The sequence below is a fragment of the Paramormyrops kingsleyae genome, chromosome 18 (assembly GCF_048594095.1).
Source record: "Paramormyrops kingsleyae isolate MSU_618 chromosome 18, PKINGS_0.4, whole genome shotgun sequence".
NCBI classification, from domain to species: Eukaryota; Metazoa; Chordata; class Actinopteri; order Osteoglossiformes; family Mormyridae; genus Paramormyrops; species Paramormyrops kingsleyae.
The window spans coordinates 21,015,041-21,035,924 of NC_132814.1; the positions used below are offsets into that span (position 1 = coordinate 21,015,041).

The 20,884-nt window shown below is 48.3% G+C and overlaps 2 protein-coding genes across 2 annotated transcripts; one reads left to right on the forward strand and one right to left on the reverse strand.

Annotated features, from left to right (window-relative positions):
* The first annotated feature begins 1,124 nt into the window (after window positions 1–1,124).
* On the forward strand, window positions 1,125–4,753 carry LOC111837121 (small ribosomal subunit protein eS10-like). The gene is made up of 6 exons (XM_023798958.2): window positions 1,125–1,319; window positions 1,669–1,818; window positions 2,575–2,749; window positions 4,136–4,213; window positions 4,529–4,584; window positions 4,672–4,753. The coding sequence occupies exons 1-6, from the start codon at window positions 1,140–1,142 to the stop codon at window positions 4,711–4,713; spliced, it is 681 nt and encodes a 226-aa protein (XP_023654726.2). The 5' UTR covers window positions 1,125–1,139; the 3' UTR covers window positions 4,714–4,753.
* A 1,487-nt stretch (window positions 4,754–6,240) lies between these two features.
* LOC111837122 (diphosphoinositol polyphosphate phosphohydrolase 1-like) lies at window positions 6,241–15,387 on the reverse strand. The gene is made up of 5 exons (XM_023798959.2): window positions 14,955–15,387; window positions 13,517–13,627; window positions 10,920–10,964; window positions 9,941–10,025; window positions 6,241–9,835 (listed from the first exon to the last, which is right to left on the reverse strand). Exons 1-5 carry the CDS (start codon window positions 15,048–15,050, stop codon window positions 9,639–9,641), a joined length of 534 nt encoding a protein of 177 aa, XP_023654727.2. The 5' UTR covers window positions 15,051–15,387; the 3' UTR covers window positions 6,241–9,638.
* Between the last annotated feature and the right edge of the window lie 5,497 nt (window positions 15,388–20,884).

The window sequence follows — 20,884 nt, forward strand, 5'->3', positions numbered from 1 at the left end:
TGTATTTGATTAATGTAAACTGTGGACTACTAGTACTGTCATGGGATTTATTCATTCAACAGAAAAGCATCATTATCGTCTAAAATGAAAACAAAGGCTTTAAAACACAGCACACAAAAGCTGTATTCAGAAGCTGTGCAAGCTATACATTTAGGTCTACATTTTAACCAAATATTCAAGGGCGTAGGTTTGGTTTCAACATTTTGGTAAACCAGCCCCGAACCCCCGCCTCAGAACCACAAGCTCAATACCCAACTCTACACCCTTAATTGCAAACATTACGTTTATTTGAAGGAAAATACAGTACTGCTCATCTGTTAACAAACAAGTAAAACTTTAAAGTGAAAATGTATTATAGAGATTTCAGCTGCCTGCGAAAGGTTGGCGCCCGGTCTTGGGTTGTTCCCTGCCTTGCGTCCATATAGCTGCCGGGATCAGCTCCGGACCCCCGCGACCCTGCATATCGGACAAACGGGTATGGAAAATGAATGGATGAATATGCATTTAGTAAAGCGGTTCAGGGGACTGTTGTGATGTTCTGTTTAAAGAATGGTATGCAGTCATCAACTAGAGAATCGACCCACACAAATCAAACAGATATCACCAACACCAACAGTATATGCTTTTTATAGCCTATATACACAATTTCCAGCGTCAAAAACCATTGCTGCTAAGCAACTGACATAATCCCTACGTAGATTTTGGATCGATTCAAGACACGATTTACATACAAAATAGGCTTAACTATATTTTTAACAAAGGATCTGGGGATATTTTCGTCCTGTTGGCTAGGATGTATTGTGCGTTCTCAGATTTCCTCCCAGAGTTTCAAAAAAACACGCGGATGGTTCATTTGGTAGCTGTGAAGTACCCATAGAGTGCGTGTGTGTCTTATGGTGGACTGGCATCCCATCCAGCCTGCCCACTGCCTTCTCCCCTTTCCTTCCTGGGAAGCGCTGCAGTCTCAGCACGACCTTGTACTCCATACTGCTTATGGAGCATGGATAGATGGATGAATATATATATAATACTGTTGTACTGCTGCAGTCGGAGTCTCGACTTCGAGGTTTCAAATTATCATATTGAGCAAAATAGTTAATTTCTCCCAATAATACTTAGGTAATAATAAGCCATAGTGCATGTCACCTAAAATAAAGCGACACAGTAGTTTTGAAGGCCACCCTGGTTGCCGTACATCATGGCGGCGCGCGGCAGCGTCACGCGTCCCCTCAGTACGGCAGGCGCCACTTCTCGCGCATGTAGGAGCTCGCGCGCATGCTCCGGCCTTTCCGGCTCCGGTCCCGCAGCAGGCTGCAGAGGTAGGTAACCCATTAGCACCGACAATCCGCGTTATATCGTCAACATCGCCACGTATTCGGAGCCGAATGTTTAATGTTGGACTCATGAGAGCTCTTTACAGTCATACATGTACACATGTCATAAAAAAGTAGTGCTCCGCGACCCAGATGGTGGGTTTAAAGCCAGCCCGACGGACTGGGCCTCAGCCGCGACGCAAGAAATGGCTCATACCTTCAGTAAACATGTTGTAGTTACTGAACGGAACATTTGTTATCGGACTGAACCGTAACCTTTTCACCTATTTTATCCGCATAGGGCACCACACTATGTTGTTGTTATTAAAAAGTACCCCCTGTCCGCTCCCCGCAGATGCTGATGCCCAAGAAGAACCGCGTCGCCATCTACGAGCTCCTCTTCAAGGAGGGAGTGATGGTGGCCAAGAAGGACGTGCACTTGGCCAAGCACCCCGAGCTGGCGGACAAGAACGTGCCCAACCTGCACGTCATGAAGGCCATGCAGGTGAGGGATAGCCGGGTGGGTGCTGTGGGGTGGGGGGGGACCAAAGCTCTCAGTCTGCGGGCTCCAGCTCTCTGACTTGCGGACTAGTCAGTCTCGAGGAGTAATGGGGGTGGTGTGTGGACCCTGTGGCTGTAATCGGAAGGTCGTCTGTTCATCCCTCAGGGTCCCTTGAGATTCTGTAATCTGTGCAGTGTTCCTGTGTGTTTAGCCCTGTGTGGCTCTGAGTCCCTGAGGGAGAGTGGTTTGGGGTCCCAGCATGTCGTCGTGGGGTTTCCTCTGGGTACTCCAGTTTCCCCCGACAGTCCAAAGACATGCTGAGGCTAATTGGAGTTCCTAAATTGCCCATAGGTGTGCATGTGTGAGTGAATGGTGTGTGAGTGAGTGGTGTGTGAGTGTGCCCTGTGATGGGCTGGCCCCCGCCCTGGCTTGTTCCCCGCTTCATGCCCATAGCTTCCGCGATTGGCTGCGGACCCCCCGTGACACAGAAGGATAAGTGGCTTGGAAAATGGATGGATGGATATATTGTCATAATTGTACTGTAAGCACCTTAATCTGTTTTGTATTTACCGGTGGCTAGACAGACATGCAGAGTGAGATGTTCATCGTGTGGTGTGACTGATTGTTTGCTGTGTTTCTGATGATAAACTCTGAAATCTCGAATCTTATGGCGTTGGTGGGTGATCACACCGAGCAGTGCTGTGGGTCGCGTGATGGCGCAGGGGCTGAATCCCTCTGTTTCCTCACGATGCCCTGCAGTCCCTCAAGTCCCGCGGCTACGTCAAAGAGCAGTTCGCCTGGCGTCACTTCTACTGGTACCTCACCAACGAGGGCATCCAGTACCTGAGGGACTTCCTGCACCTGCCTCCCGAAATCGTGCCCGCCACCCTGCGGCGACAGACCCGCCCGGAGACCGCCAGGCCCCGGCCCAAAGGTACCCGGCCTGCTCTGGTCACTCGTTGGCGTGCCCGGCGCCCTCGCTGCGCTCTCTGTAATAGCGAGAGGTCCCGGCTGCCCTGATGGCAGCTGGCCCCCTCCTCACAGCTGTTTCCTGTATGGTACTGGTGTAGATGGGTTTATGTGCTGGGAGCAGGGAATGTAGCCACTGGGAAGGACAGAGCTCTGAAGTCCGAAGGAGAGACGGGAGAGTGACCAGGGCTAGAGAGACCCTGAGCTTGGGGAGGGTTCGATGGCGAAAGCTTGGCAGTCAGACTCGGCCCAGTGTGGTTGTATGGGGCAGTCGTAGGTGAAGGTGCGGTGTCTGTTGGATCCTGGGCTTGTTTAGGAGATATTGCTGCGTTCCATTTGAACTCGTATCTCAGACATTCAGAGATCCTAGTCGGAAACTTCAGCTGGAACACCCCCTAAAGTTAGAATTCTGACTCGTGGGCTCGGAGGAAACAACACAACTCAATCTCCGAATTCAAGATGGCTGCGCGCTTAATCAACAGAAGTTAAAGCTGTAGTTTTGTGCTGTTTATTAGCACTTAATGTCTTATTTGTGGCTCATTAAATCGGTCGTACACACAGTACTGTCCATCCACTATATGTGGATGTGTTGCAACAGTGTTTTTATGTGAAAAATACTGCATAATGTGTTATCCACTGATATTGCTAACATTGGCTAACAATTACCCAGGCTAGAACTGGGGCCAGTTTCAGTAAGCAGGATTTTTTTCTTTAGTGCACAACTTGTTGGACTTAAGTTAGTCTGTGCTAAATGTAAGTGAACAAAGATAAAGGCTATTTAAACTGGGGAGAAATTAAATCTGACAATTTCGCCGGGTAAGCCTTTTCAAACGGGTCCCTGGTATTGTTAAATGGCTTTCCGACTTGCTGCACTGGAACACTGTTCAACTCGTGTGTGACGTCTTTCCCAGTTCCGAGTTCCGACCTCCGAGGTAAATGGAACGCAGCATAAGAACTGCTAGTGAGTGTGGGAATCGCCTGGGAATCCTCCAGGAGTAATCTGGGTTCGTGACTAAAAATGTGGAACGCTCTGCTGGCCCAGAGGGGATGGATGGAGTATTGAAGAGGCTTTTGGATCAAACCCTAGGGTGTTGCTGCAGTTTTTTTCCTTAAATACTGTGCACAAAGTGAGCTATGTGTTGGGTACGATCAGGATGGTAACTTTATATTCCTTGCTAATAAAGAGCTCTGTATTTAATTCATAAAAGCTGTGTAGGTTTGTCATGGGGTTACTTTGTTTATATTAATAGAATAGTCTAACATTAAAGCAAATGCTTTAAAACAAAGCACAACGAAAGCTGTGTTCTAGAGCTGAGTGAATGATCATGTGACCTGATCACATGCCTTGTAGCACTCGATGGGGAGAGGCCAGCACGGCTTGCCCGGGGGGAGGCTGACCGGGACACATACAGGCGCTCAGCGGCACCGCGTAAGTACATTCTCCACTCCTCTCGCTGCTTGTTTGCACTGCATGGGTGCACTTTGCATACTGTGTTTTTATTGGTGGCCTTATTTATTCAGATGTAAGTAGATCGCTGTGAATAGAAAGACCCTCCACAGATCTGTGCAGTTGGTACAGTCCAGTGCAGTGGTCACGGGATCCTAATCTACAGTGTATTTGACTGAGTTTGGGTGGCGTGCTGTATACAGCACATGCTGCTTGCCTTGACCCCCACCCCGAGTGAGGCCCACAGGCCCAGTGGGAGGAGGGCTGCTCTCATGCTTCGCTCTCATCCCCCCCCAGCCGGTGCCGATAAGAAGGCCGAAGCCGGCGCTGGAGCCTCGGCAGATTTCCAGTTTGTAAGTGTCCCACCCTGCCTCACCCTTTAGCCCTTCAGACTTGCGTATGTTGCAGCTAATGACCCCTGGCTCGTCCCTGTCTTGCAGAGAGGTGGATTTGGCCGTGGACGAGGACAGCAGCCTCAGTAACTTCCCACTGTTTCTACACAATAAAGCGTTATGTCTCTCAGCTGTTGCCTGCGTGCTTCACCTCTTCCTCTCTCAGACAATGGGTGTGTTGAAAGGGACAGTCGGCTTGCGGGCTCTCTGACGCTTCAGTTCACGCCGATATTCAAGAAGCATATTAACACCCCTGGGCGCTGTAAGGGTACAGATTCTTTCATGGGATCTGTTCATTGTCAAAAACCAGTCCTGATGTAAGCAGTACTTAGGCTTTCTAATTGTTTACTGGCCAGGTGTGCCTTGTGTATGTATAACTAAATAAAATATGAGCTTGTGTGTTAGGGCTGCCACTAACAACTATTTTTGTCGATTAATCTATTGAATATTTTACCGATTTGATTAATCTAAAAGAATAATTTTCTTCCAGAAAATGAAATTGACTGTTGCATTTAAGTTTTATTTTCAAAACAACAAATGATGCCTTTGCAGGGCTTTAGATAATGGATGCCGGTTTCAACACTCTATGGGCGTTACGCCCACAATTTGATAAGCCTAAAATATTAGTGAGTCATATTGTGACGTCCAAAAATTAATCGGTATAAATGTGGCATATCCTTGTTTTATTAAATTGGGTTAGTGGAGCACGCCGTATACAAGTGTTGTGGTATATCATGGAAGCGATAAGCACTGAAGGTAGGGACAGCTCAGCAAAGAGCTGAAAGAGGAGATATTGTGGTGAAATAGGGTAAAAAAGATGGTGGTGTGAGAAGTCTGATGGTTTTTTTTTTTTTTTTAGTAAATAATTTTCATTTCAGTTCACTTTTTTGAGTGTCTGTTTCTTTTAGTTCATATCACTGGTTTCAACAAGCCCTCATGTACTGGCACCATCAGTCAACATAAAATAAGCCCAGATTGGCTAAAAATGAGTATTTAGCTTTTAGAAGGATATTAAAAAGGATTTTCAATGACTACATCAACTATTCATGGCAGCCCTATTATGTAGTAATAAATTATGAATATACTTTAAGTGCCTTAGGTGAAGAAAAAGCTGTGTTATAAGCAAGTTTTTATTCATTTAATTGTCCAATAGGCTTTATGTGCACTTGTCACGTAATCAAATGCAGCCAAGAATGAGTGCCCTACAGTAGACACCTGTTCCTATACATGTGTCCAACAATTTGCAAACTGTCCTGTAGTGAAAGACAATAGACACATTTTTTTAAATGTTCAGAAAACCAGCAATACTTGAACCTGAATCAACAGATTAAAAGCAATGCCATATGTATTACTGGAGTGGCAATTAGTAGTTAATGAGTTAATGGTGTGTCCTTGCATAATTACCTTAGGAAAATTGTGGCATAGCAGAAAGGTTGGGAAATACTGCTTTACAGTAAAGTCAAAAGTACCAGAGTTTGCTGGACAGTGCAGGAAAACAGTCCTTATGGAAGGTGATGCTCTCTACTGCTTAATTTGGAAGGAGCTCTGCCTTTGGGCTGTCAGTCAGTGAGGAGTGGTATGGTGTGATCTTGCTGGTCGTAAAAAAGCACATCAGTCTGGCTGTGAAATACTGGTGTGTTTATTCATTGGCACAATTCCCCCCCCCCACCCCCACAATCTTCAGTCTTGTATGGGTTTAACCAAACAGTCTCCACTGGAACCAATAGCAAACATCATTACACTGGTTTGTTCTTTTGAAAGTGAAATTCACAGTTAACGTCAGCTGGTGGGGATTTCCGAAACTGCAGGCCAACTTGTGTTCAGAACGCTGAGGTGTACCGTCACACATTCCCACACATCAAGCCAGACCTCGATAAGCGCAAACGATCCACCACCTCAGGCTACTGTCAGTACTGTACGACATTTCACAGTAAAACATGGAAACGCTTTGAGAGTTTTAGAGTCCTGATCTCATATTTCTGACAGGTGAAATAACGAGGGAATTAAGTTTGGGTATAAAGCCCCCCCCCACATCCCCCTCGGGCCACCGTCTTTTTAACTTGGCAGGGTTTTCATACACACTGCTGCTGATTGGGTATCATCTCTGACACACCCACCAAATGAGAGAAAACGTACCTAAAAGTGTGTTTCACAAAATGTCGTTCAACCCGCAAACGGTACTGTATACCGTTTACAGACTGAACGTTCCTCCAGTCACTAAGTGGTGATGGCGTAGAAATTAATCTCGGAAAGATGCCCTTTGACCCCGGTAATTCCTGTCCAATGGTCGGCGGGAAAGCCAGCCAATCACAAGGCTTCGGCCAAGCATTTACAAGGTTGGCAACGTTCAACCTTGGGAGCTAATCCCTGAAGCTGTGCTGCGGGCTTCCCCAGTTCCACACCTACTAAACCTGATAAGTAGCCGATTAAGATCTGCAAACTCTGTTGCATTGTGGACTCCAGGAACTGGGGAACCCTGCTGCAGTGATTCTCCAGAGGTCTTACCGCACGTATCTGAAGTCAAGCTGTCGCAGAACACAAAGCTAACCTGGCGAACAGACTACATGGGGCTGTCAGTATAAAGCAAGTCAGATGTTCACACTGCCGACCGAACAGTACTCTGAAAATGCCGCCAGAGAGCCGTCGCTCCCCATCACCCACGACAGGCTTCACGCCGACACAACGAGACAAAACGGCAAAGGAACTGCAGCTGGTGTGAATGGCTGCGAGTGCTCATGAAAGAGGAGGAGGAAAGAGCAGGAGACAGCTGCCACTGTCACCCAAACAGTGAGGAACACAAGAAGCAAAACACTGGCGGCAAGGAGAAAACATCCAGGCACCAATGAAATTCCTGTGTTCAAAAGGACTGCAAGGAACATCCTCCCCTGCAGGGGGCAGTAAATGATATAATAAGCTCTGCTGTCTACGGGGGCTCGACAGTAAACCAAGTTCCTACTGCGCCGACAGTACATTCCAGTGGCTTGTGCTTCTCAATATAAATTCAATGGCATTGACTGATTAAAATAAACCTGAGCAAATAGTGGGTTTATGTACAGATAGTTTGAAGGCTCAGGAAACAAGGCCCAGTGTCACAGGAAGTCAAGAAAAATCTTGTGGGGATTACAGCTGGCTGCTGAGCTAATCTTCAGGCCTGGGTCTCATCTAAAATCCAATACATCGACCCACCTCTGGTCAACCTCAGCCACAGCACCCCCTTCAGGTGGTATACGGGAGTGCTGCTTGGCCAGGCAGAGTGTGGTTCGCCTAAAATGACTGGCTGACATACAAGAAGTAGCCTGCTCACTGGTTGAGCTGGAGCATGTAGGAACAACAACAACGCCCTGCCTCCATCGGGACTGTTGGCACAGCAGATGATAACCTGAACAAGCAGCCGCAAGTGCTGTTGCCACTGGTCGCCACCAGATGGTACCGTTTCATTCTGCTAATGCACATTCAGTTCGCCACCCTGCCCCGGAGAGCATCTTAAATGCTGTTTTCAGGCCCGGGATCCCAGCACATTCCTACAGAAGGTGTGTGGGAGGGAGCTGCTCCAACAAACGTCCCCAGAATCCAGCGGCATGTCGTTCCCTCAGGAATCCGCTTTAAACACGCTACACACATCCCTCTATATGCTGACACACAGAGGTGTCAATGACACCCGTCCCCATGGAGACGGGCGGGCTTTAGACACGGATGGATTATGATGCTGAGCTGGGACCACACTATGGCAGAGCTTGGTAGGGATCTACCTCGTCGATCCAACGAGAGAGACACATCAAAAATGAGCTGGAATATTTAAGAGTCCAGTGTCAGAGGTTGGTGCAGAGCTGCGGCTGAGTACGGATTAAAGGTGAAAATGTCAAACACAGAAGGGTCACGGCGGGGGGGGGGGGGGGTCACACGTGGATAGCCCTCCATCTGTGAACGACGGCTGTTGATGGCATTAGTGGGCCGCAAAATGGAAGGTACCACATGGGAGTCGACCGCATGGGCGCAGAAATGCGATGGCACAGGGATTTCAGTTCACCTTAAAAAGACATCGGCATCTAAATCATACAGGTGCACCCCCACCCACCGCCAGAGAGAGGACCCCCATGTTTGGGACAGTCCAGCTGTGATGGAGCTCAGGCTGCAGGCCCTCCAGAGGTGGGGGCACACCACTGCTCCCCAGTGTAAGTCTGTGTCTAAAGCAACTGCCCCCCAGCACTTGAGCACCCAAGAGCTGTTTGCAGGACTGCTTCCAGCCCACGTGGAGCGCTCCGTCACTAAAGTGGCCAGTAACCTCGTGAACTCTCCGCACCAACTTCCCTCAGGGCGCTGCTTCATGTGGAGACGTTTGGTGGTTGGAGCACAAACCCGCACAAAAGCAGAGGACCTGGGAGGCCTAAGACCGTGCCACCTGATTGGGGTCATGGAGAAGCCCAGCCCAGCTCAGCTCAGCTCAGCTCAGCTCAGCTCAGCCCAGCTCAGCCCAGCGCAAAATTTTGGGTGCGGGGAAGAAGGGAATAAATAAATAAAAAAGAATTTATACAAGACCATTTCATTCTTTCAGATCAAACCACCCAAACAGTAAAACAAATAAATACCAGCGCTCACACAGAATGAGTCATACATCCATCCAGGCAGATATCAAAACACCTCCCACCAGGTCCAGGTCCAGGTCCAGGTCCAGGGCGGGTCAAAAGGACATTTAAAAAGGCACCCGGAGGCGCACCGTAAGCACGAGCTACATTACCAGAACTTTACATCACGACAGTAAAAAGGGTGAGCATTCAGTTAGCCGTACGCTGGGGCGGGGAGGAAGGCATGCAGTTATCGATAAAAAGAAGGAGGTACATTTACAAAGTGTCGTACGCTCTCCGCTCCACACTGCAGGCCGGCGAGCCGGTCCTCTCGCCAAGGTGCCGACATAGAAAAGGGGGTCGGAGCAGCAGGAGCGGGGGTGACGGGAGGAGCGGGAGTGACGGGAGGAGCAGGAGTGATGGGAGGAGCGGGGGCGGAGGCCGCCCGGCCCGTTATCTGATGCCCGACACGGAGCTCTGGCTGATGTTGTAGGCCGCTGACAGGTCACCGCCCAGTGTGGCCACCAGGGGCGTCCCATTGCCTGTGAGGCAACCCTGCTGCAGAGCTTCAAAGTAAGAAGCCTGTACAGGCTTGTGGCACTGCAGCAGGCGCTGGGCGTCACCCGTCCGGAACCACTCCCGCTTCCTGCCTGCAGGGGGCGACAGAGGCGGCAGCCATGATGACACTGGGCGGAATACCTGGGGACAGATGTGAACCTCCCCCCAAGCCCCGAGAAAGCAGGAGAGGCACCTACCAATGTTGACCGAGTCCTCCCAGTCATCCAGGACCTCTGTCACGACGAGGACGTAGACATATGTCCTGTGTTTGCGGTCCCTGTTCTGGAAGGAGTGAGCGATGTTAGGACCGGAAGAGGCTCTAATGACGGGGTTAAAAGCTTCAATGCTTTAAAGCAACTATGACATCATGGAAATGGGTATGAAACACATCACCTCCTGGTTCCCTCTACACGCTAATCTACTTATTTAACAGCATTAAGTTCACACAGCACCAGTTAAACGTCTGGACACGCCTACCACAAATCATTTGTTTTTCTACAAAATAACTACTCTAAGCATATGTACTGTATTAAGCAGCAACAGATGACCTGGTCCCCAAAAATTGCCCGACCTGAACCCTGTAGAGATGATTTGGGATGAGTGTGAGTAAGAGCTAGGTAGTCAACTTGTGGCCAGAACCTGTAGGAACTCCTTCAAGCACTCCATGTGGCTACATCTGGAAGCTGGCTGAGAGAATGCCAAGAGTCTGCAACGCTGTCATAGCAACAAACGGGGGCTATTTTGAAGAGTCTAAAATTTGAGAGAATCGTCAGATGTTTACATGCTGTTGCTGGTGCCTTGAGACCCTTTACTACAAGGTGAATGACATGACTAAAATACAGAAAAATGCATCAAAAATGTGTCCAGACTTGTGACTGGTATTGTACTAATATGCTCAATGTCATTGGTAAAATGAATACAATCAACCCAGAAAAAAAAATACCGATCCTGTCTTATTAAAGCCAAATTAACAGAGTAGATGACACACAGTTGCTCTTTCCAGGGCAGGACCATGCCGACTTCCACCAGCAGGGGGCGGGCTCTGCAATTCAAAGCATCCGAGAAAAATGCCTCCTTTGTTTGCTAGTCTCTTACTGAAACGCGGGTAATTACAAGCTGGGCCGTGCATGGAGGGCTCCCCGTGACGGGGGCCACACGGAGAGTAGCATAGCTCACCTCGAACACCCCCACCAAGCGGCCCAGGGTTCCCTTGACGCCGGCCTGTTGAACAGAAGTGGGGGAGGGAGACAAATCATCACAACAGGGAAGCCCTCTGTCCTGCTGCACCCACTGCGGCTCCGCGCGCAGTGGACACATTGCGCCGCACGGAGGGGGAGGGGCCTGTGGCCGTGGCAACGACTCTAGCCAGAGAGATTGGCCCTGGCTCTGCTCTGTGATTGGCTCTGTCACCCTCGCGAAAAGACCAGCAGCCCAGAGGGCGTGTCCATCCCCCACGGCCATCTGTGGCAGCTAAACGGGGAGCCTGCTTCAGGAGAGGAGGACTCATCTGTCACAAAGAGTGTGTGTGTCTGTGTGCGTGGCGTTCAAACAAGACGCGAGTCCGCGACCTCCAGGATGTGTGGCGTCCCGCTGTCAACCGGGCCCCCGTTTCCAAAGCGTGCCTGAGGTAACGAGCCTCATTTACATCCAGAGTAACAGCCCAAGTACCACAATACATATTTATGAGACTGTATTATCGGTTACGAGCCTCAGAGGTGCACCGAGTCAGGACCGACAGCGATTGCGCCCGTGGCCTGAATCTCACCGCAGCCGAGGGCTTGGCCCACAATCCACACGGTCCCACACATGGCCGCTGACATCCCCTGGCCCGCGTGAGATGGGGAGTCGGGCCTCGACAGCTCCCAGCGGGATCAAAGCCCAGCCCTTTATGTCTTTATCGCCAAAATGCCACTTTCACAGTGCAGCTCCTGCACAAAGGGAGGAGGGACGAGGGCACAACGGGACTCAGAAATCCTTCCACTCTCTGCACCACCCTGTCCGCCTCGGCTCCTGATTCTGCCCCCCGCTCACACGGCCTGATGCCTCGCCCGAAGGTCCCACAGCGCAGAATCACCACGGCAGTGGCCTTAACTGGCGTATCACAGTCGCAGAGCTAGAGTGGCACAGTAGGGGGCGCACTTACACAGTGGGGCCTGGGCCAAGGACACAGTGGTGGGGGGTGAGGGGGGGGCGGGTCCAGGCCAGGATTAGCTCTGCCTCAAGTCTACAGGGAGCTGTTTTGCAAACAGGGTTTAGTTTCAGACTATTAATAAATACAAATGTTATAGCCCCCCCCCCCCCCCCAGCTCCTCAGAGGGAGGGTGACGTGCCCATGTGCACCAGGCAGAGGTAAGTGGGTCAGAGCTGCCTCTGGCCGTGATCCCACAGAACCAACACTGAGACCGGGCCCAGCCCAGATTCCAGAAGGCATACATCGCCAGTATGCTTACTCAAAGGAAGAGGTGGCAAGCGGTTCTGTGAAAGCAGATGTGTGGGTCATGCTCTGCAGAGGCAGGCGCACACTGTGACCTGCAGGGGGCGTCCCAGCGTGTGACTATCTCACGACCGGTGACCTCAGAGTCCAAACCAAGGACCTGAAAGGGTCATGTTCACAGACCAAATGCATATATCCCTTAACGCTGAATAAGACAGACATTAAAACCAGTAGCCCCGGACTGCAAGGGGCTCTCTCATACAGCCCAAGTGGGCCCTGGGTTCGACTACATGGAGCCTTGGACCAATATCACGGTGGTGCCTGCGTCTTAGGTCGGGTTCTGGAAGACTGACAGAAAATCTCAGCTTTGCGGCCTTTTAGCCAGTAAACACCACTGGTAACAGGAAGCCCCCGCTAGCAGGGGGGCACTCTCTGGGGGGGAGGGACGGGTACGGTTACAGTGTGACGGTGCTCGTTGCTAAGCTGGGGGGGGGGGGGGGGGTCCTGAGGGCACATCTCAGCATGCCAGTCTAAGGCTGGCAGGGCAACAGGCCACCAGCTCGCGTGTCACCAAAAGCCGCACAAGTGGCAGTGAAACACAAGCTGTCACAGCGCCACCAAGTGCCACTTCCTGTGTTACTGCGGCCAAACGTGGAAACAGAATTACACCATTTCAAAGCTATCAGGGCTGTTACATTTGTAAAATCATTAATTATGGACTATTAAAAGAACAGCCAAACTCTATCCAAAAAGCCCCCCCATCCCCCAGCAGGAATTCACAGCCCGTCTCCTGACTCATAGGAGACATGCCCGTGTGGCCATTAAGAGACCAGAACACCTCCCTCATGCTACCATTATACTGCTCTGCGCGAACATCTGTAAAAAAGCCCCACAAGCGGCTGACAGCCGCGGATGTGGCAGGACCGTCGGCGATTCCCCGCGCTGGCGCACACCACGAACCAGACGCTCAGCGCAGCACCAGCAGCGACCTCGTGGGGATCGGCGGCAGGCCTGACCCCAGGGGCTGTACAGTTTGGATGAGCTAGGACCGGAAACGCTGCGGCGGGTCTGTGGCCCACATTCTCGAACCCCCGCCTGCCAGCCGGGAGCCATTTCCCCGTGATCGTCAGACCTCCCAGGAGGTGTCTGGGCACGCTCTGTGGCCACACGCAAAGCGACCAAAACAGGACAAAGCAGGAGAACCTCACAGAAATGTCGCAGTGGGGACCCGTCAGGGGAACGCTGTGATGCCTTAACAGCGATAAAAACACAGACAAGATTCAGGCCGCCACCATCTGCCGTGTCCTAATAGGACGGGATGGGAATGACCGAGTAGTACCTCTTCACACACTTCCCGGACCGCGGCGACTCCTGGTTCTTCGTCTGGCTCCATCCCTCCGCCAGGAACGATCCATTTGTCAGGGTGTCGACTGCTACTGACCAGTAGCACCTGGGGAGACAGAATGGACCACAGTGCCAGGGGCCGGGCGTCAAGCTCAGGACACTCTGAACAACAAGGAAAGCAGCAGCTATGGGACCGGACTGTAAGCCTGGAGAATCCTAGGTCTCTACACAGCACTTTGCTGCTCAGTGGGGTAGGGTGCAGTGCTTGTGATCGGAAGGTTGTCGTTTCAAATCCTAGGGCCAGCAGAGTGATGTCACCGTTAGGTCCCTTAACTCACAATTGCACAAGGGACTGTCTGAGCCTGCATTCTCAGAAAAGTATGTTGCTTTGGATGACAGACTTTGATAAATAAATGTACATACAGTTAGACAAGTCTGAAGTGGTCTCTTTGGAAATAGTAGGTAAGGTAAACCAGGAAGGTACACTGATCTCTTTGCATGACCTAACAGTGTCAGCAGAGAAACTACAGCATTTAACAAATTAATAAGTTCCCATCATGCCCTGGGAGAGTCATGACATCACTGGCAGAGTGTGTGACTGGTACAGTAGGGCAGAAGGAAAAGGTTTCACAAGCCTGGGGAGATAAGTGAGACTTCTACACAAACCCAATAGGAGGACATCTTGTACGACCGCCTAGAGATCTCTGAGGCACAGATCCGATCAGATGACCACTAAAGCCCACCTTTAAACACCAGAATCAAACAGTCCAGAGGGACAAAGCCATATCCAGCTAACCCACGGCAGCAGAGCTCTAAAGAGACCCCAACTTTCACAGGGATCGGGTCCTGACTCACACAGATAATGCTGAGCTGCTCTGGGATGTCTCACTTAGGCAGTGGGCCACTGTCACCCCAGTGTCATACTAGGGTACCTTACTGGGTCCCCAGTACCATGCAGAGCCAATATAGTGGGTCCCCAGTGCCATAGAAGGCCACCTTACTGGGTCCTGTGCTTTGAATATGCCTCAGCTGCAAGGTCAACACGGCTCAAACCCAGACTATATTAGCAAACCCTAAGTGTCAGTTACATGCGAACGCACATTTCCTGCACGCGGGGTGAGGAGTGGCGGTGGATGGGTGCCCGGGTGCCCGCAGCCCCCTCCCCAGCCTTGACAACGGTGATTCCGAGCTGATGACCGGACGGACACGGCTCACGCGAGTCCGGGGGCCTTCTGGAAGCACACAAAGGGGAGCTGGGGAGTGGGTGACGGAAGCCGATACGGGCAGAGTGCCTGACGCCCAGGGCGGCGGTGTTTCTGCCGTAGCCCCGCTGGGGAGCGCCATGTCCCCTGGGAAGCTGAGCGTGTACCCGGCGCGTCCTCGTACCCGTCGGCAACCCGTCCCAGCGCCTCCAGAGACACCCCCGGCCTCACCTCCTCCTCGCTCTCGCTCCTGAAACACAGACAGGCGGCCCTCTTCTTGTAGCCGTCCCCGTCGTATGTCCGCGTCTGGTTGGATTTCAGCTTCATCCTGTCGGGGGTCCCAGGGACTTTAAGTTAAAGGAAAACCTTCCGGAAAAGATGTCGCTTTCGACGCCGAAACCCGCTGAAAGACGACCGCCTTCCCCCCCTCCGCTCGTGCTTAACAAGAACAACTTCTCCTCCGCTTCATTTTTCACGAACCGGGGCGCATCTACCGCACGGACGCCATTATTATGCCGAGCGCTACGTAGTTAGCGTAGCCACGCGCACGATGCCGCAGGCGACACTGAAAATATTACGGATGTTGCGTCTGTGAATGCGCTCCTGGACCCCTGCGAACAAACGGAACGGCTGAGCGCGGCGCAACGCTTTTGATGTAACTTACGTTAAGAGAGCAGCGAATCAAGCTGACCAAAACTGACGGCTTTTATCTATATCAGCAGATGTCAAAGGGGAAACTTATCACTGTTCCTTCTTAGTCCGCCTACGTTTGACGACCACAATGCTGGATCAATAAGGCGAAAAGCATTTTATATCCATAGAAAAGTCAGGTGCCAAATGTCACAAAACTGAAATTAAGAGATATCAGACTGCCACGAATTATAGGCTACATCCCTTTTTAAAATTTATAGTAACTAAAACAAATAATACATGTACAGTCGTATACAAGATTAATTGACATTGCTGTTGAAAAAGCAATAATGACAAACGAACGGTCCCTGGAAAATGTTGTGTTACTTTATATTGGACACATAAATCTAGTTGAATGAGTGTCATATTATCGAAAGCTTTTAAAATGTGAAATAAGTGGTAGAAGTTATTCAAGCTTTTCTTTAAAGGTGAGTATCATGTTCCACAGGCCTGGGAGCGAGTCTTCTGACTGCTTAGCCCAGTCAGGCTCCTGTGGTGGTCTTGACATTTTCTTCATTAATGTAAACATACTACTTTCACCATACATTTCTTCATTGGTTGACTGCTTAATTTATTTATTGTTATTAAATGATAACTGGTTATTCTAATTGTGCACAAATGGGGTTGTCAATGGTAAAAACAAATGAAAATGGGTCAATTTATCAGTCATTTGATTCTTAGGTATTAAGAAGCAAAGGAGGGTATTTGGTTTTTGAATAGGGGGTGGGGGTGGGGGGGAGGGGCAATCTGAGCCACTATAACCACAAGTTGAATTTTGGAAATCTTGTCATTTTCAAAAGTATACCTTTATAATTTTTCTGTCATCTCCAAGTCTTGATGAACATAGAGTACAGGGTCTTAGGTGACACTGACTCTTTTTATCATCCACCTTGTTGAGTTTCAGCCCCCCCAAGAAATATGAAACCAGGGGTGCAGCAGAGCTGAAGACGTTCTTCACATTGGAACTGCCCAAAACTCCTTAGCGGCACAGAAGTTTAGTGGAAGCAGTAAACTAGGAGAGAGCTTCATGTTCATGACATACTGGATGGCAGTTGACACAGGGGACACAGGACTGGATGGTAAACAGAGGTCTCTGTACAGTGTTGTGTTGTTCAGTGGGTCAGTACGCTGTCTGTGATTGCCAGTTTGCTGGTTCAGATTCCAGGGTTGACAGAGTGAATTCATCGTTGGGTCCCTGAGCAAGGCCCTTAACCCATTTAAGAAACATATTCTAAATCGAGGGGGCTTCATAATGGCAGTATTGTTGTTATACTCACAGAGATCATTACACAGCCTTATACTGTATGTGTCTAGAGTATATAGACACTCCCTAAGCGGAGTACCAGCAGAGCTCATAATTAAGAAGACAGCTCCCCACTCAAGGGAGTTTCTTCATTTCTACGACTCAGATTTCGCATCAGAGTCCTTTCGGTTCAAACGAACATTGCTTTATAATGTAACGCTTCTCAGGGGTTTTGCGTAAAAAGGTTTTCTCCTTCTGTGACTTTAGCTGAAATAACCTTTTCCAAATAATGGGCTGACGTGAATCACTTCTGGTAACTCAATACCGCTTTGATCCTAAGGTCTAGTTATTTGCCAGTTCTGCTGTATACCGTTTACCGATTACCAAAATTACACGGTTAATTCCAGTCCAGCCTCCGCCCGAATCGCACGGAGGCGCGTAGCATATATAAAACGGACTTATTCATATATCTTGTACTTAATGTTTTCAATATATTTTAACCTATTGTTTGAAACACAACTTCTTCTCCCTTTAAATGTATGGCAGAAACGCCGCAACTGGATACGTAGCGTGATAGCGTCACGTACATCTAAAGGTCATAGCACAGAACCGCATGAATTGTCGGTGCATTGGTTATGATAAATCTAGTCGTCGAAGCCCAGCGGGTATAAAAAATGGATGATGGATAGATGGACGAATGGTCGCGTTTAACTTAAAAATGCTTTGAATAAGTCTTAATTGATGCAATACAAAAATCAAGTCCTGAAACTACATGGACGCCTTTAGCAGCCTTAAAATCACAAGGCGAGCAACAGAAAAAAGGGCCCAGGTTTTTATTCTAAGTAGAAATAGAGGAATTCGGTGACATCATCGCCGCAGCCGCTTATTGGCTCAACCGTACTGCTACGTCACCGCCGTTCTGGGAACGTTCCTGGAAAGCGGAAGGATGGTTTATACCAGGAAAAGGGGCAGTGTGCATGTTATCATTTACACAAGCCACCCGGCAGTTGCGCATTAAAGCGTCACAGCTTAAAGTTTCACTGACATTATTCTCATCTTTTTCTTTTATGAACTTTTTAATATTATGGAAACAGGAAACATTCCAGAAACATAAGCACAAATAACGCCTGTATTCCAGGAATGCAACGGTGACAAATTAATTAAAGAGAATGGCGAATGCCTAGTGTTTTAAATAAGACTAAACATAGTAAACTGAAGAGGTAGCGTTCATTACCGTGGTCATAACTGCAAGTAGTTTTCACACGTTAATTGTAATTATGTGAAACCAATGGGAATCTCTACTGATATGCATGCTTTGTCAAAAAATAAATAAAACGGGTCCCTCTCTCCCCTGTAGCTGACATCCCCCCCCCCCCCTCCTCAGTGTGGGGCACCCTCTCTCCTCCTGTAGCTGAAGCCCCCCTCACTGCGGGGTATACTCTCTGTCTGTTGAGGTCATCCTCCCCGTAGAGGCAGAGGTTGCACTGCCCTCTAGGGGGCAGCCTAATACACCCATACGCAGCACAGGCTTTTCTTACAGTGACTGTGGGCTTCTTCTGTACTGCTCAGGCTCATCATGATTGATTTCACTCTACAGTCATTGGTCAGGAGAAGAGCCAAACTGCAAGGGCCTTGTTTACCAAATTTACGAAAACAACAACAAACAAGTTAACTGAGTCTATGCAAAAACTTAGTTACTTTAGTAGCATTTGGTCACTTTATTATGTATATCTGCTCCACTGCTCATTTAAGCAAATTTCTAATCACCCAATCACACATTACCATGACAATGTATAACGTCATGCAGGTACAGGTCAGGAGCTTCAGTTAATGTTCACATCCAACACCAGAACGCGGCAGAAAGGAGATTTAAGTAACTTTGAACATGCCATGGTTGTTGGTGCCCGACAGGCTGCTATGAGTATTTCAGTAACTACTAAACTTTTCATGCACCACCATCTCTAGGATTTACAAAGAATGTACCAAAAAAAGAAAAAAACACCCAGCGAGCAGCAGTTCTCTGGGTGAAAATGCCTTGTTGACAGCAGAGGTCAGAGAAGAATGACCAGACTGGTTCAAGCTGATAGCAAGGCAACAGTAGCTCAAATAACCACTCATACAACCAAAGTATGCAGAAGAGCATCTCTTCATTGAATCTTGAAGCAGATGGGCTACAACAGCAGAAGACCACACCAGTTGCCTCTTCTGTCAGCTAAGAACAGGAACCTGAGGCTACTGTGGGCACAGGCTCACCAACATTGGACAATGGATGATTGGAAAAATGTTGCCTGGTCAGATCACACTCAATTTCGGCTGCGACACTCAGATGGTATCTTACAATTTGTCGTAAACAGCTTGACAGCATGGATCCATCCTGCCTTGTATCGACAATTCAGGCAGATGGTGGTGGTGAATAGGTGTGGGGGATATTTTATAGGAACACTTTGTTGCTGACCCTGTCCATCCCTTTATGACCACAGTGTACCCAGCTTCTAATGGCTAGTTCCATGCCATGTCCCAAAGCTCATATGATCTTAGATTGGTTTCCTGAACATGAGAATGAGTTCACTGTACTCAACTGGCCTCCACAGTCACCAGACCTCAATTCAACTGAGCACTTATGGAATGTGCTGAAATGGGAGATTCGCATCATGAAGGTGCAGCTGACAAATCTGCAGCAACTACGTGATGCTATCATGTCGACATGGACCAAAAGCTCTGAAGAATGCTTCAAGCACCTAGATTTATGCCACAAAGAATTAAGGCAGTTCCAAAGGCAAAAGGGGTGCCCAACCTGGTACTAACAAAGTGTACTTAATAACGTAGCCAGTGAGTGTATATGACTCTCTGTAGCTTTTAAATTAATATGAATTAATAGGACGCAATGATTAATAAATAAAGCAAATAAACACCTACATGTGATATGTTCAAATCCTGATGCCTCGCTCACAATAGCTACACCAGTAGCCTCTTTCAGCACTGAAGCGAATGTATCAAACCACATGTCTCTACATCCCTCTTCCTCTAGGATTTCCTGGTTGCAGATAAAACACCTTAAAGCAGCCCAAGCTCACAGGTCACGGAAACACCTGCAATTTGACTTTTAGTTTACACCAGCAATCATCTTGACATGAGTCAATGTGCAAAAAATATCTAGCATTTATATTCCCATAATCACATGTTTTATTCTATATTCTGCCTATAACACATTTCCCTACTAGGTTGGTGCCTTAAATGTGAATTGGTGTTTCAGTCACCAGTGCGCAGTATCTTCAGCTATACTTTACAAAAGCGTCCTACTGCTGCATTGGGTCTTTTTGGTCTATTTCCTAACCTGTTCTACATTAAATCTACAGCTATGGTTATCTTTCCCGATTCCTTTTCCAGCATGCTGGTGAGTAATTATCTTTGTCTTATTGGAGCTACATATTTTCCTCCTGCACTCCAAACTAGCCCTAGTGGCCCTGAACAAGATGGAAGATGGACGGATGAATGGATAGAATAGAAGAGAATAGAATACCTTTACTGTCATCATCAGCCACTCTAGTGGCAATGCAGAAGAAAAAAAGAGTTAACAAAATAATAAATAAAAATATGGACAATATACAAATAATATATAAAAATATATGAATTGAGAATTGTACAAGGATGAAAAAGACTGGAAAGTAAAGTGCACCAGGCGTGACCATAAGGAAACTGTGCAAAAAGTCGGCAATAACAACAGCTCACCGATTTTTGAAACTGGCAAAAACACTAAGAAAAGTGCTCATACTGTTGGAAATTAATAACATTTTCATGAATAAAAAGAACCAAGGTTATAATTAGGGGGTCCTTTGCAGATATGTAAGGTTCTTTTATAGGCTTATTTTTTTATTTTTTATTAATTTAATGATTATATGCTGGCCCATTGCGTACAAAATCAGTTGTCCTCAGATAGGGGATAATCATTTCAACAAGATTAAAAAACAAAAAGTAATAATTTAATTTAATAATATCTTTACCACATGAAAGAGTACATTGGAATGTGTATTAAAAACTACAAACAGTGAGTTTTGAACAATATTTACTATTACTTTGTGGTTGATCACAATGTGTCCCACATATCACCACTGTCAGATATTTATAAAAAGCAATAAAATCAGGCAACTACACGGTCAACTACATTCCTGAGGACCCCATTTTCAAACCTTCAGCTCTGCTGTATGCTTCAAGATCACTCAAGCTCCTG